Source organism: Octodon degus, unplaced genomic scaffold (assembly GCF_000260255.1).
Source record: "Octodon degus isolate 3935 unplaced genomic scaffold, OctDeg1.0 scaffold00008, whole genome shotgun sequence".
In the NCBI taxonomy this organism is placed as follows: Eukaryota; Metazoa; Chordata; class Mammalia; order Rodentia; family Octodontidae; genus Octodon; species Octodon degus.
In genome coordinates this window covers 18,599,892-18,611,836 of record NW_004524584.1, presented here as the reverse complement: position 1 = coordinate 18,611,836, position 11,945 = coordinate 18,599,892, and the positions used below count along the sequence as shown (strand labels likewise).

Sequence of the window (11,945 nt, the reverse complement as noted above, 5' to 3'; positions counted from 1 at the left end):
CCCTCTGCCTCGGTCTCTTGAGTGCTGGGATTATAAGGGTGTGCCGCTATGCCCAGCCTAAGTAGATCTTGATTTAGTCCCAAAGCACATTTTATTTATTTATTTGACTTTCTGAGACAGGATCTCCCTATGCAGTTCAGGCTGGCCTTGAGCTCACTTCGTAGCCCAGGTTCCCAGGCTGGTCTCAAACTTGCAGTGATCTTCCTGCCTCAGCCTCCGAGTGCTGGGATTACAGGTATGAGCCACCACACCCAGCCCCCAAAGCACCTTTTATAAAGCTGAGTAGCGAGTGGGACCCATGGCTCAGCTTCTCTCAGAGCCCCAGCCGCTGAGACTGACTTGTTACTGCAGGTCCCCAGCTGTCCTCACACGGCCCAGCTCTCAGATACAAAAGAGACCCTGAGGGCATCCCCAAGACAGACCCCGAAGGACTCCAGGCCCAGGTGGTCGTGGGGTGGGTGGGTGTGTGCTCATCAAGCCAGCACTGCCCTGGCCCAGGGGCCAGCAGGACTGGTGTCCATCTCCATCTGTCCTCTGGGGTCAGCGGGCACTCCTAGGCCGAGAGCCTCAGCGTCCCTCTGCTCCGTCACACCCGACACACTGCCAGTCTTTCATTACTGGCAAAGCAATTTCTCCAGGGCCACCACAGACAGATACAGAGTCAAGCTGCAAGGATCACCACCTTCCAAAATACAGGAGGCTCCTGACCAACGAACTGCAAGGTTCAACTTCATTGGCCTGTATTCCAGAACCTCAGTGCAGTGCAATACACCCATCATCCCAGAGCTCTGGGAGGCTGAAGCAGGAGGATTACAAGTTTGAGCCCAGCCTTAGCAACTTAGCAATTTAGCAAGATCTTGTCTCAAAATTTTATTGTTTTTATTTTTCTTGTCTCAAAATTTTAAAAAGTTCTGGGAATATAGCTCAATGCTAAGGTCCTATATTCAACCCCCAGTACAGCAAAAAGCAAATGAACAAAACCAAAAACAGGTCACGATATGCATTAACATGGTGCTCAAAATTTCAGTTACTACAACGGCAGTTCCTGGCTTTTCCTGGTACCCCAAGGGCTGAGAGTCACCAGTCCACACCTGGCTTGACTATCTAGTATGTTCAGAACCAGGATTAAAAATTCTCTCCACTTTAATGGAAGAAACTGCATGACTCATGCACAATGGGATCCGTGGCAGAGAGCTGGTGGTCCTGGTGGGGTGGTCAGTGTGGGGGCAAGGGCAGACCACCCTCTTGCATAGTTTGAAGCACCTGCACCCCTCGCAGGCTGTACCCACAGCAGCTACCTACCTCAGACAGAAAGGAGTTCAGGTCACAGGTCTGGAACTTGAGCCCTGCATAGATGTCCGGGTTGGTGGCATTGAGCCACTGCTGCATGGCTGCGAAGTTCTCCTGTGTCACATTGCCCTCCGGCAGGTCAAAGCCATTGATGAGTGTCAGGATGTTCCTAGAGGGAGGACAGAGCTGACAGGGCCTGGTAGATGGGCAGGCCTCATGGGTGGACTGGGTCTGGCCCAGTGAGGGTGCCAGAGTGAGGGGCCCGGGAGGGGTGGGCCGGTGGTCTGGTGCGGAGCACAACTCACTGGCTGAAGCAGTCATCATAGCGCTCAGTGGCGCGGAAGCCGATGATGGAATACACCACAGTGGCTGCAAACACGGATGTGAAGCCGTTGATGATGGACACAATCACCGAATCCATCTCACAGTTGTTGCTGTGGACAAGAGCGATGTCATCGTGGTCCCCCATGCTGTCCCCAGGGAGCATGCTGTGTCCCTACCCAGACTCAGGGCATGGGCAGCGCCTCCACTGGGTCTAAGCCCAGCACCAGGCCTATGCCTGGCAGAGAAGCAAGCAAGAACCTGAGCCCTTTGGTGACATGGGGACCAGAGCTCTCTGACCTCCCCTACCCAAGTGGCACTGAGCATCAGCTGGCTGAGGGACCAGCCCTGACCCAGACTCTTAGCAGGCACCCTTGTTCTTGCCCCTCTGCACATTTCAGCATATGGTGGCTCTGGAGACCCTCAGAAAGCCCAGGACACAGACAGCAGCTGTCACCTGCTGTCAGTGAGCCAAGATAGACAGTACGCCTAGAGGACCCCAGGATGCCCCAGCTCACACACCCCAGGTCTCCTGTGTGCTCTTGCCGCAGGTGTCAGCTATGGCAAGCTCCGAGAGCAGCTTAACCCCCACACTCGGTGGGCGAGGCCAGGAGGAGTAGGGCCCAGAGCCATCAGAAGGGTCAGGTCAAGGGGCAGTGGGATGCCTCCCCACACTGCTGGGCTGGCTACTCCAAGAACTTCCAACAGTCGTGGGAGCAGGCCAGGGGGCTGGAGTGCTACAGCCTTGTGGACACCCGCAGGTCCTCCAGCAATTGACCTGGGGTGACCAGGTCAGCAGCCCATGCTTGTGTCTAAATGAACACCCACAGCTCCCACAGCACCAATCAGGACAGCCCAGAGCAAAAACACGACCACTTGGCATGCCCAGCAGCCAAGTAACCGGGAGAGGACAGCTGTCTACGTAGAGCACACCATCAGCAGAGAGGAGGGAAGCAGTGACATGCAGTGAAGGACCCAGTGGCCTTGAGAGACGCAAGACATGTACCCGTTACAGTGTCCAGGACCCAATGTGCACAGAAGGCAGAGCAGGGCAGGGGCGAGGCCTGAGAGTACGTCACCTGCTGCAGGGAGAATCTCTGTGACCAGGGTCACATGCAAGTGTAAAGCTGTTGTGAAACACCCGTGATGGTTCTGCCTGGGCCCATCTTCCAGTGACACCTCAAGGGTGCCCTTTCTGCACTTTCCCCATGGCCTCAGGGACTGGGACTGAGGTCTGGGGACAGCAAGACCTGAGCACTCTGCAGTCGGCCAACTCCTGCTTTGGACAGTTCTGGCCACTCGCCTACCAAGCAGCACCCCTGCCTGACCCTCCTGCCACGCCCATAGCCACTCTCAGACCAGGTCTACCATGGTTTTTTAGGGCACTTCTGGCCTCTGGGGGACTGACCTACCAGGCCACGCCTCCTCAGGCCACACCCTGTGCCTTTGCCCAGCCCAGCTCTCAGCACAAGTGCAGAATCTACCTACACCACCAGGCTGCTCCTACCCACCAGCAGTGGCCTCAGCCCAGCATACCTCCTGCTAACCGGGGATCCTATGGGCCCTTGCAGGCAAGGCACATCCCTCTCCACCTCCACCCCTTCTGCAGTCCAGGCCCACCTCTTTCTTCTCCCAGGCCTCTGCATTCCCTCCCACCAGGAGGCTGCCATCCACAGTGGGGCTTTTTTTTTTTTTTTTTTTGGAACAGGGGATTGAACTCAGATCCTTGCGTTTGCCGGTCAAACGCTTATCCTACTGAGCCATCTCCCCGGCCCCAACGCAGTGGGGATTTGTTTTCCTGACGCTGTGAGGATGCCTGATACACACTAGGTGCTGCAGAAATGTTTGTGCAAGACAGGGAACGCTGCCTGTGTGCCTCCTGGAGCCCCCTTGGCTCATCACACGGGGTCCTGTCCAGGCGAGTCTAGTGGAGGCACAGCCTACAGGACCCTACTTGAGTTTTTGGAGGCTTCAGGGCCCCCACATACCAGGTACTGAGGTACTCGTGGTGAGCTGCTCGTGGGAAGGTGTGGAGACTGGGCCTGGCAGGGCACCCTGGAGGAGGCTCCCCAAGAACCACCCTGCCCTTTGTGTGCTGTGTGCACACGGCCCCCAGCAGAGACGCTACACCCTCTAGGAGGGACCATGCTGCCTGGTGTTGGCATCTTTTCCCACTCATCCTCACACCTGGGGAAACTGAGGCACAGCTCCCTGCACCTGAGGACCCTCCCATCCCCAGGACTCACTGCACAGAGTTGTAGCTGGAGAAGGAGATGAGGCCCCCAAAGGCCAGTGAGAAGGAGTAGAAGACCTGGGCGCCTGCGTCCAGCCAGGTCACCGGGTTGGCCAGCTCCTCAATCTGTGTCAACAGAGACCTCAGCTGCACACTGTGTGGGCCGGAGCCACCAAGGCCAAGGAGGGGTGCCCAGAGAGGGACCTGAGCTTCAGGTCGGTTGGGGAGGGCAGGTGGCAGCTGGTTCCTGCCCTGGCGGTGGCTCCTTGCACACAGAGCGTGAAGTCAGGCTGACAAGTGCCCACATAGCACACAGCACGAATATCATGGACAAGTGTCTCTCAGGGCCTGCCCCAGCGTGGGACTGGCCTACATGGCAACAGACTGGTTCCATCTGTCCCTGGGAGCTGGTGTAGAAGTTGGGGCACAGAAGAAAGACCCTGCCCCACCGCTGCCTCTCCCACATGTGCACAGCCATGTTGCATACAGGGACTCACGTTGGGTGTGAACAGGAAGACGATGCCACTGGCAGAGCCCTTCAGAGTCAAGCCGCGGATGAGGAAGATGGTCAGCACAACATAGGGCAGCGTGGAGGTGACGTAGACAGCCTATGAGGCAGCAGGGTCAGAACATGGGGGTGACCAGGGTGGGCAGAGGCTGGACCTCAGGACAGGGTCCAGGTTCCAGCACAGGGACAACCCACTCTCCATTTTTTCCTGTGTCACCACTATTTGACTCTCTCAACTTGACAGATGTTTAGGGCCGCATGAGCTTTTGGAGTATGTTTGGGAGCTGTCCTGCTGCACAAAATCCCTGGGCCTCCAACTGAGCCATTCAGCAGTCCTGACAGAGGGCACGGCAGCCCTGGGATCAAAGTCCCAAGGACCAAGCAGAGCAGGCAGCTTGCCCCGTACCTTCCCAGTGGTCTCAATGCCACGTATGGTGCACACATACAGGACGCTCCACGCACAGGTGAGGCAGAGCAGGATCCACCACTGGATGGAGCCCGACTCATCAATGGAGGTAGAGATGTTGAGGGTCTCCCTGTACCAGAAGTAGTCCACGGGCGAGCTCCTGGCACATTCGTCTACATAGCCTGTGGAGGTGGCCAAGCACAAGCTTCAGGGTTCAGGGTGAGGGTCCACGTGGAGAGGCAGCTCTGGCCCCAAACTACAGAAACAGCAGCCAGCCCAGGCACAAGGCGCACATGAGCACAGCCTGCCCACTTGCACACACACGCATGCAATGCACCCCTGCGTGGATGCACCCACATGCTCGCACACTCATGGACACAAGCACAGCCATGCATGCTCACGCACACACTGGCTCACGTGGGTGCATCTGCACACTTACACACACATGCACTGGTGCACTCGCACATGTGTGTTCACACATGCTTATGCATGCTGTGGGCTACAAGATGCTATTCTAACTGAGCTGTATGCCCCAGGCCTTGAGACCTTCCTGCTGCTGCTTCTGGCTCCTGCGAAGGACAATGTCCCAGGGAGGTTGCTTGGCAGTGCAGGGGCCGTGGATCTGCAGGGCTTCCTGGCTGGGCTCAGACCCGTGCAGCCCAGCTGCACAGCCTGTTGCTCCTGGGCTTCTTGGGGCTACAGGAATCACTCTGATCCCCCCTGGGGGGAGACTCTGCCCAGTGTACAGGGAGGAGTATCTGGGGAACATCTACCATCTCTCGATTGTGCCTCCTCCGGCCATCACACAGAGGATTTGCATAGCACGACCTGCAGCTGCTTATGCTTGTCAGACCAGAGGTCACCAAGTAGGCCACTTGTGCCCTTCTGTAGTGTGTGGAGCACTGGGAACTGAGCCTGTGACTCTCTCTCCCAGTGGGAGGGCCCAGGGTTGGGGACATGGGTCCAGAGTGTCTCAGTCATAGCTCCTTCTTTCCCAGGCATCCCCAGGGAAAGATGAGGCCCTCATCTGGCCCCAGGCATGGGGCCTGGAAGTCACCATGTTCACGGCCTCTCCTAGTGTGGCGAAGCCTGTCACTGCCCTGTGGCCCAGAAGGAGCTCTGAAGTTTTCCAGCCCTGGGCTGTGAGCAGCCTGACCTTAAGAGAGTGCTGGGTGACACTTTCACAAGTTGTGACTGCTAGTCAGGCTGCATTGGGGATAGGGATGGGGACAGTGCAGAGGCAGAGGGCTCACCTGTCTGGTTCTGGTTCAGTGGACACTCACTCCACGGCAAAGGCTCCTGGAAGGAGTTGAAGAAGTACCACATGACCCAGGCGATGATGGTGTTGTAGTACAGGCCAACCGTGAATGACACCAGCATGGACGCGATGCCTGTAGGAGGTGGGCTGTCACTGTGAGCTGTCAGGAGGGCCATGGTCTGTCTGATATCACTTGTGTGACCAGGGTTTGGGGGGTTCTGTGTGCCACCTCCCCTTAGCCTCGACTCACGGTGTGTCCAGGTGGTTACCGAGGTCTTAGCAGCGGCTTTGGAGGCGCGGGCATGGTGCTGTCCAGAGTGCCAGCCCCAAGACAAGGTGGGGAAAGCCTTGTCTTCACTGGGAACTGGAGACAGCAGCAGGGAGCGCATTGGGCAAGGAGTGGGCTCCACATGAGGGGACAGTGAGGTGGGACCTCGAGGGTGGCCTGGGCAGCTGATTTTCAGAAATGGGAGACTCACAACCCAAGGTGTGTGTGAGATTGTGGGAATGTGAGGTTCAGGAGAGAGGGAGACGAGAAGAGGAGAGAGGGGCTGGCCAGATAGCTCTGTGAACTAAAGCACCTGCTTAGGCAGAAGCAGGGACCGGGTTCTAACCTTGGCATACCCTGCCATGCTGGCCCTGCCCCCAGGGCACACTGATCAGGTGACAGAGACTGGGCGTGGTGGCATGCACCTATAATCCCAGCACTTGGGAGGCTGAAAACAGGAGGATCACTACAAGTCTGATCTGTGTAGTGAGACCCTGTAGACCCTGTACTAAATACATTTAAGAGAGAGAGAGAGAGAGAGAGAGAGAGAGAGAGAGAGAGAGAGAGAAAGGAGAGGCAGGAGGTGTGGCAAAGAGGGGCAGAGGGGGACAGGAGTGGAGGCTGTGAGCTGGGCCTGCAGCAGGGAGGCTATGAATAGGGCAGGCCCTGTGCTGGGCACCTGGCCCTGGACCCTGCCCTTTGCCCTAGTTCCTTCTCTTTTCTGCCTGCCCGGGTTTTGGGGCCTCTGTGAGCCATGGTGTCCTTGGTGAGGCCACACGGTGCCACTCTGGTAGGAGTGGGTGAATGAGTGACCAGCCCTGGGGCTGGGCTCAGGGCTGAGGCTTGGAGCTGGTGTGAGGTGGAAAGCAGACCGAGAGTGGGCAACCAGCGCCCCCTTCTGGCCCTGGGTCCCTGTGGAGCTTGCTGTGTGCTGTGGGTCAGTCCTTCTGTTCCTCTCCATGGGTGCCACCCTCCTGCCCTGTAGGGTTGTGGGCAATCAGGGCCATGGTGCCCTGACTAGGATCTGGTGACCAGGGCAACACAGCCAAGATGTGGGCTCTAAGGATTCTGAGGCCTGCAGAGGGGCTGGCCTGGGTCCTCCTGCCCAGGAACATCCTGGAGGCCAGGGATCTGGGGCACACACCTATGCCTTTCAGAGCAGGGTGGATGGAGCTCCACACGCCCACACTTCCCTTCCGCAGCCGCTGGCCAATCGCGAACTCCAGGTACAGCAAGGGGATGCCCTCCAGGACCAGCAGGATGAGGAAGGGGATCATGAAGGCTCCTGTGGGGAGAAGCAGGCACACGTCACACACCGAGCTAGAGGCTACCTGGGGACAGGCCCTGCTGGAGAGGCCTGTGCCAAGAACAGCCATGGCCCATGACCTCCAACAAGCAGAACTTTGGCTCCAGGTGGGGTTGGAGCAGGATGTGTGTCCAGGCGGCCACCGGGGACTTGGTGCTGCTGTGTCACAGTGGATAGTACCTGTGTAGTCAGACAATGTAACGACCGAGCCGGAGTTACACTGTGCAGGGGACAGCACAGGACCATGGTCAGGCCTCCCCTGTGGGGAGTCACCCAGCCCCTCACCAGCCAGGAGCCCCAGAAGCTGAGGTTGCTATTGTGCTGGGCAGTGAGGGGCGCCAGTTTCCACCCTGCCTGTGACATTTATGGGCTCTGTCACCATCTTACTGGACATTAGGGTCATGTGAGACAGAACCTCTTGCTGGTAATGCTGGACTTCTGGGGAGCCATCTCAGGTGGCAGCTGTATTTGTGATGTCACTTGTGTCCTTTAAACAGTGACAAGCACAAGAATGGCCACTGAGAACTGAACTTCTCCCATCCTGTGACCCGTGCAAAGACATTGTCCTGCAGCTGCGACGACGCTGTCCTTCACACACCTTCAGCCCACAGTGGCTGTGTATTTGTTCCCTTTCTGTAAGAACTGAGTTAATGAGGAGAGTTTCAAGTGCCGTGTGTCCTGGTCGGGTGTGGTGGTGCACACCTGTAGTCTCGGCACTCAGGAGACTGAGGAGGGAGGATCGCTGTAAGTTCCAGGCCAGCCTGAAATGCATAGTGAGACCTGGTCTCAAAAAAAAAAAAGTGTATGCAGAACAGCAGGAACAGGATACAAAGACAACCTGTGGAGGAGTGTGAAATACTTGCTAATTATGTCTCTGGCAAGATATTTGTGTTCAGAACACGCCTAAAACTCAACAGCAACAAAAACACAATTAAACCCTGCACAGGACTTGCACAACTATTTCTACAAGGAAGACACAACGGCCAGGAAAGCACTGAAGGCTGTGCAGGCTTCCTCACTGGTAGGAAAATGCAGGACTGCGATGGGACATCGTTTCACCCTGTTAGGATGCGCCTAGCACAAACCAGGGCAGAGTGGTGCGAAGCTGTTAGCCCACTTGCTCTGGAGACTGAGGCAGGAGGACTGTAAATTCAAGGGCAGTGTGGGCGACATAGCAAGCCTCAAAAGCAGAAAGGGCTAAGGGTGTACCTCAGCAATCAATTCCTGGGTTCAGTCTCCAGTACTGAAGAAAGAAAATGGAAGGAAAAAGAAAATAAGCAGAATCAAAATACGGAGAACCTGGAACCGCAGGTGCTATGCAGCTGCTATTGAAAACAGGGTGGTCCTTCACCAAAATCCCAGACATAGGGGCCGGGAGATGGCTCAGAAGAATAAGCAAGGGCCTGAGTTCAATCCCCCCCCCAAAAAAAAGGACGCCCGCACACACCCTGCACACAGCAGCACTTCCACAGGACCCAGCAGGTGGAAGACCCCACATGTCCATGTGTGGGAAACACGGCACGAAGGAAGGAAATCCTGATTATGGAGTCATCCGGGTAAACCGGAGGAAGTGTAGGTCACTGGGACAAGTGCTCACTCCCTTCAGCCGTCCCATGTTGGAGCAGAGAAGAAGGGAGGATTCAGAGCAGCACAGGACAGAACATGGATCAGGGAGAGGGAAAAGATCCCCCTTTTTTGGGTCTTTTTTTTTTTTCCCTTGAGACAGAGTGTCATTCTGCAGTTCAGGCTGGCCTTGAGCCCACTTTGTAGCCTAGGCTGATTTAGAGCTCATAACACTCGTCCTGGGCATAAAAGGCATGTGCCACCATGTCCAGCTTTGTGCAGCCTTTTGAATGCGCTTAGTGTCACTGAACTGGGTGTGTAAATGACCAGCAGAAGAAACTGTTGTGCGTCCTTTCCCACGGCACAGAAGCTGCGAAAGAGGGCGGCAAGCACAACCCGTGAGGCCCCAGCCACTGTCACCCTTCCCTCCTCCCAGGAGCACTGAGCACTGAGGGCTCATGTCAGAATGCCAAGAAACAACAGGAGATGTGAGGACATGGGAGAGACACCTTGGGCATGCAGGGCACTTGGGGTGGGGACATGACAGGCAGGGAGGTGATCCTGATCTTGGCAGGGACAGGGGACAGGGTGGCTCTGCCTCAGGTGGGCTGTAGGCTAAATCCACCTTAGAGTGCAGGGTGACTGTCCTTGGGCCTTCGATTCCCAGTCGACCTAGCACAGATCACAGTGTTCTATTAGGACAGAGCTTCAGGCTCAAGCCTTGAGGTGCCTGAGACTGGGGTGTGCAGCCTGAGACTCTGCTCCCCTGGACACCACGGCTCCAGCTGGGGATCCTGTCCACTAGGACTCCTGCTGTCCCCAGGTACAGACCTGCCCAGAGCCTTAAGAGCACCAGCCGAAGGGCAAGGCCAGGCGCACAGTGGGGCTGCTTTCCTGAATTGGGGGGTGAGAGAAGGAGCCGCGGGAGCCACAGAACAAGCCCTGGGGTGGGGCCTGAGTGGGCAAAGGTCCCTGAGCCGGACCGCCAGTGCTGTCCAGAGACGCAGGCACCCACTCTGCACACAGACGATGGACGTACAGGCAGAGCAGGGCAGGCAGGGATCTGATGCCAGAGGAAGTGCCAGAAAGAGGGAGGTGAGCTCAGCTCGGAAATGCAGTTCTGTCTGTCTGTTTCGAAATCAAGATGAAAGGCCGGAAAATCGGGAAGTGGGTGGGGGATGGTAGAAGGGGAGGTAGGCCAAGGAGGAGGAGGCAGAGGAAGAGGAGGCTTGCAACAGCCTACAGAATTGTGGAGAGACTGTCCGGCTGCCTGGGCCTGTGTGGACCCAGGGAGGGTGGCCCCTGAGCCAGCACCCACCCAGCCAGGCACCTGCCCCCTCGTCTGCTGCCAGCCCCATCATTCTGTGTCCATTCCTGCCATAGCCTCAGATGCCAAGAGCCTGGGGAAGGAACCTGTGTCCCCCCAGTCCTTAAAAACACTTTCTCTGAAGTCCCAGCAATGTCCCAGAGCCACCGCAGTCCTCCGCCGGGCCCTGCTGGCCATGCAGAGCTGCAGCTTGGATTCAACTCTTCAGGACTCACTCTGTGACCTTGAGGGAACTTCTGGGGAGACCAGATTGAGTCCCGCTGTCCCGCCACTGCTGGAATCTCCTGCTTCATCCCTTAAGGCTGTCATCTGTCTGAGGGTGTGGGCAGCAGCATTCAGGGTGACCGGTGAGCACGTCTGTGGTCAGCAGGGGTGGCCAGCCCCAGTGCGCTGCCACTGCGCAGTGCTGTTGCTTACGGAGCCCAGGAGGTGACCCGGTAGCCGGTTCAGAGGGGCAGGGGGTCCATCCAGGGCCTTCAGTGAGCAGTCTGTGTGTGTGCACTCTGCAGTGGGGCCACCATAGGCCCTGGGCTTCCCAGGTCCCTGCTCGGCCCTCTCTAGGCTCTAACCCCACTGCCATTTGATGGCCCAAGCACCAGCCCTAATGCCACCCACTGGACACCACACCACACTGTCCCCAGAGGTTGACTGGGCTCTAAAGTGCTGTTGTTGCTGGATTTGTGCCTTGAAGCAGCCACCTATGAGGCTGGGGTCTCTACCAGGTCCCCCCAAGCCCAGGTCAGAGACAGAAGTAACTACTCATGGGGTGGCTGAGCTCCCCCTGCTCCCCAGCAGATGGATGTCCAAGCTGGTCCAACATCCCGGTCCACTGCGTGGCCCACAGGTTCCAGTTCTGGGGGTCCCCACTGCCCAGCCTCCCCTCCCGTACTGTCTTGCTTCTGCTCATGGCATGAGCCCCAACAGGCAGCCAGGCAGGGGAGGGGCTGGGAGTGGACAATCCTGAAGCCCAGTCTGGTTCTGCAGAGTCCCAAGGCCCTGGACCGGGTCGAAGATGGCCAGCTGTGCACAGCTCTTGGGCACAGGCACACTGGCACCTCTCAGGACCTTCACATCCCAAGGCCACGGGCACACCACACAGCCTCATCTGGACTTCTCTGAAAAGTATGTCTGTGACACCTTGCCCCAAGGCACACTGGCACCTGCTGAACGGGTTCCGGGCTAGCACAGGCTTGCCCTGCTAGCCACCCCTGGAACCTGGCGTGGAACCCAGCCTGAGCCCTGGGTCAGAGTGGTGTGGAGGATCCTGCCCCAGCCGCCCACCAGCCGCGTTCCGGGAGCAATAGTACCAAGGTTCAAGGCTACCTGGAGGGGCCACAGTCATGGCCACAGCAACTGTGCCCACCAGGCCCCCTGCATTCACAGCCAGGACTATTGGAGGGGTTCAGACCCACATGGGGTAGGAGTGCTTTGTGGCTAGGGGAGGTGGCAGCAGAGGCAGGAAACT

The 11,945-nt window shown here is 57.4% G+C and overlaps 1 protein-coding gene across 1 annotated transcript in view; it reads right to left on the bottom strand.

Annotated features, from left to right (window-relative positions):
- Slc6a19 (solute carrier family 6 member 19) overlaps positions 1 to 11,945 on the bottom strand; it is a 16,232-nt gene that overhangs the window by 2,782 nt on the left and 1,505 nt on the right. The window contains exons 2-8 of the mRNA XM_004625181.2: positions 7,429 to 7,569; positions 6,012 to 6,149; positions 4,759 to 4,940; positions 4,342 to 4,452; positions 3,858 to 3,970; positions 1,596 to 1,724; positions 1,303 to 1,459 (exon numbers count right to left, since the gene is read on the bottom strand). Coding sequence (XP_004625238.1) covers positions 1,303 to 1,459; positions 1,596 to 1,724; positions 3,858 to 3,970; positions 4,342 to 4,452; positions 4,759 to 4,940; positions 6,012 to 6,149; positions 7,429 to 7,569 — 971 coding nt within the window. The remainder of the gene's footprint in view (positions 1 to 1,302; positions 1,460 to 1,595; positions 1,725 to 3,857; positions 3,971 to 4,341; positions 4,453 to 4,758; positions 4,941 to 6,011; positions 6,150 to 7,428; positions 7,570 to 11,945) is intronic.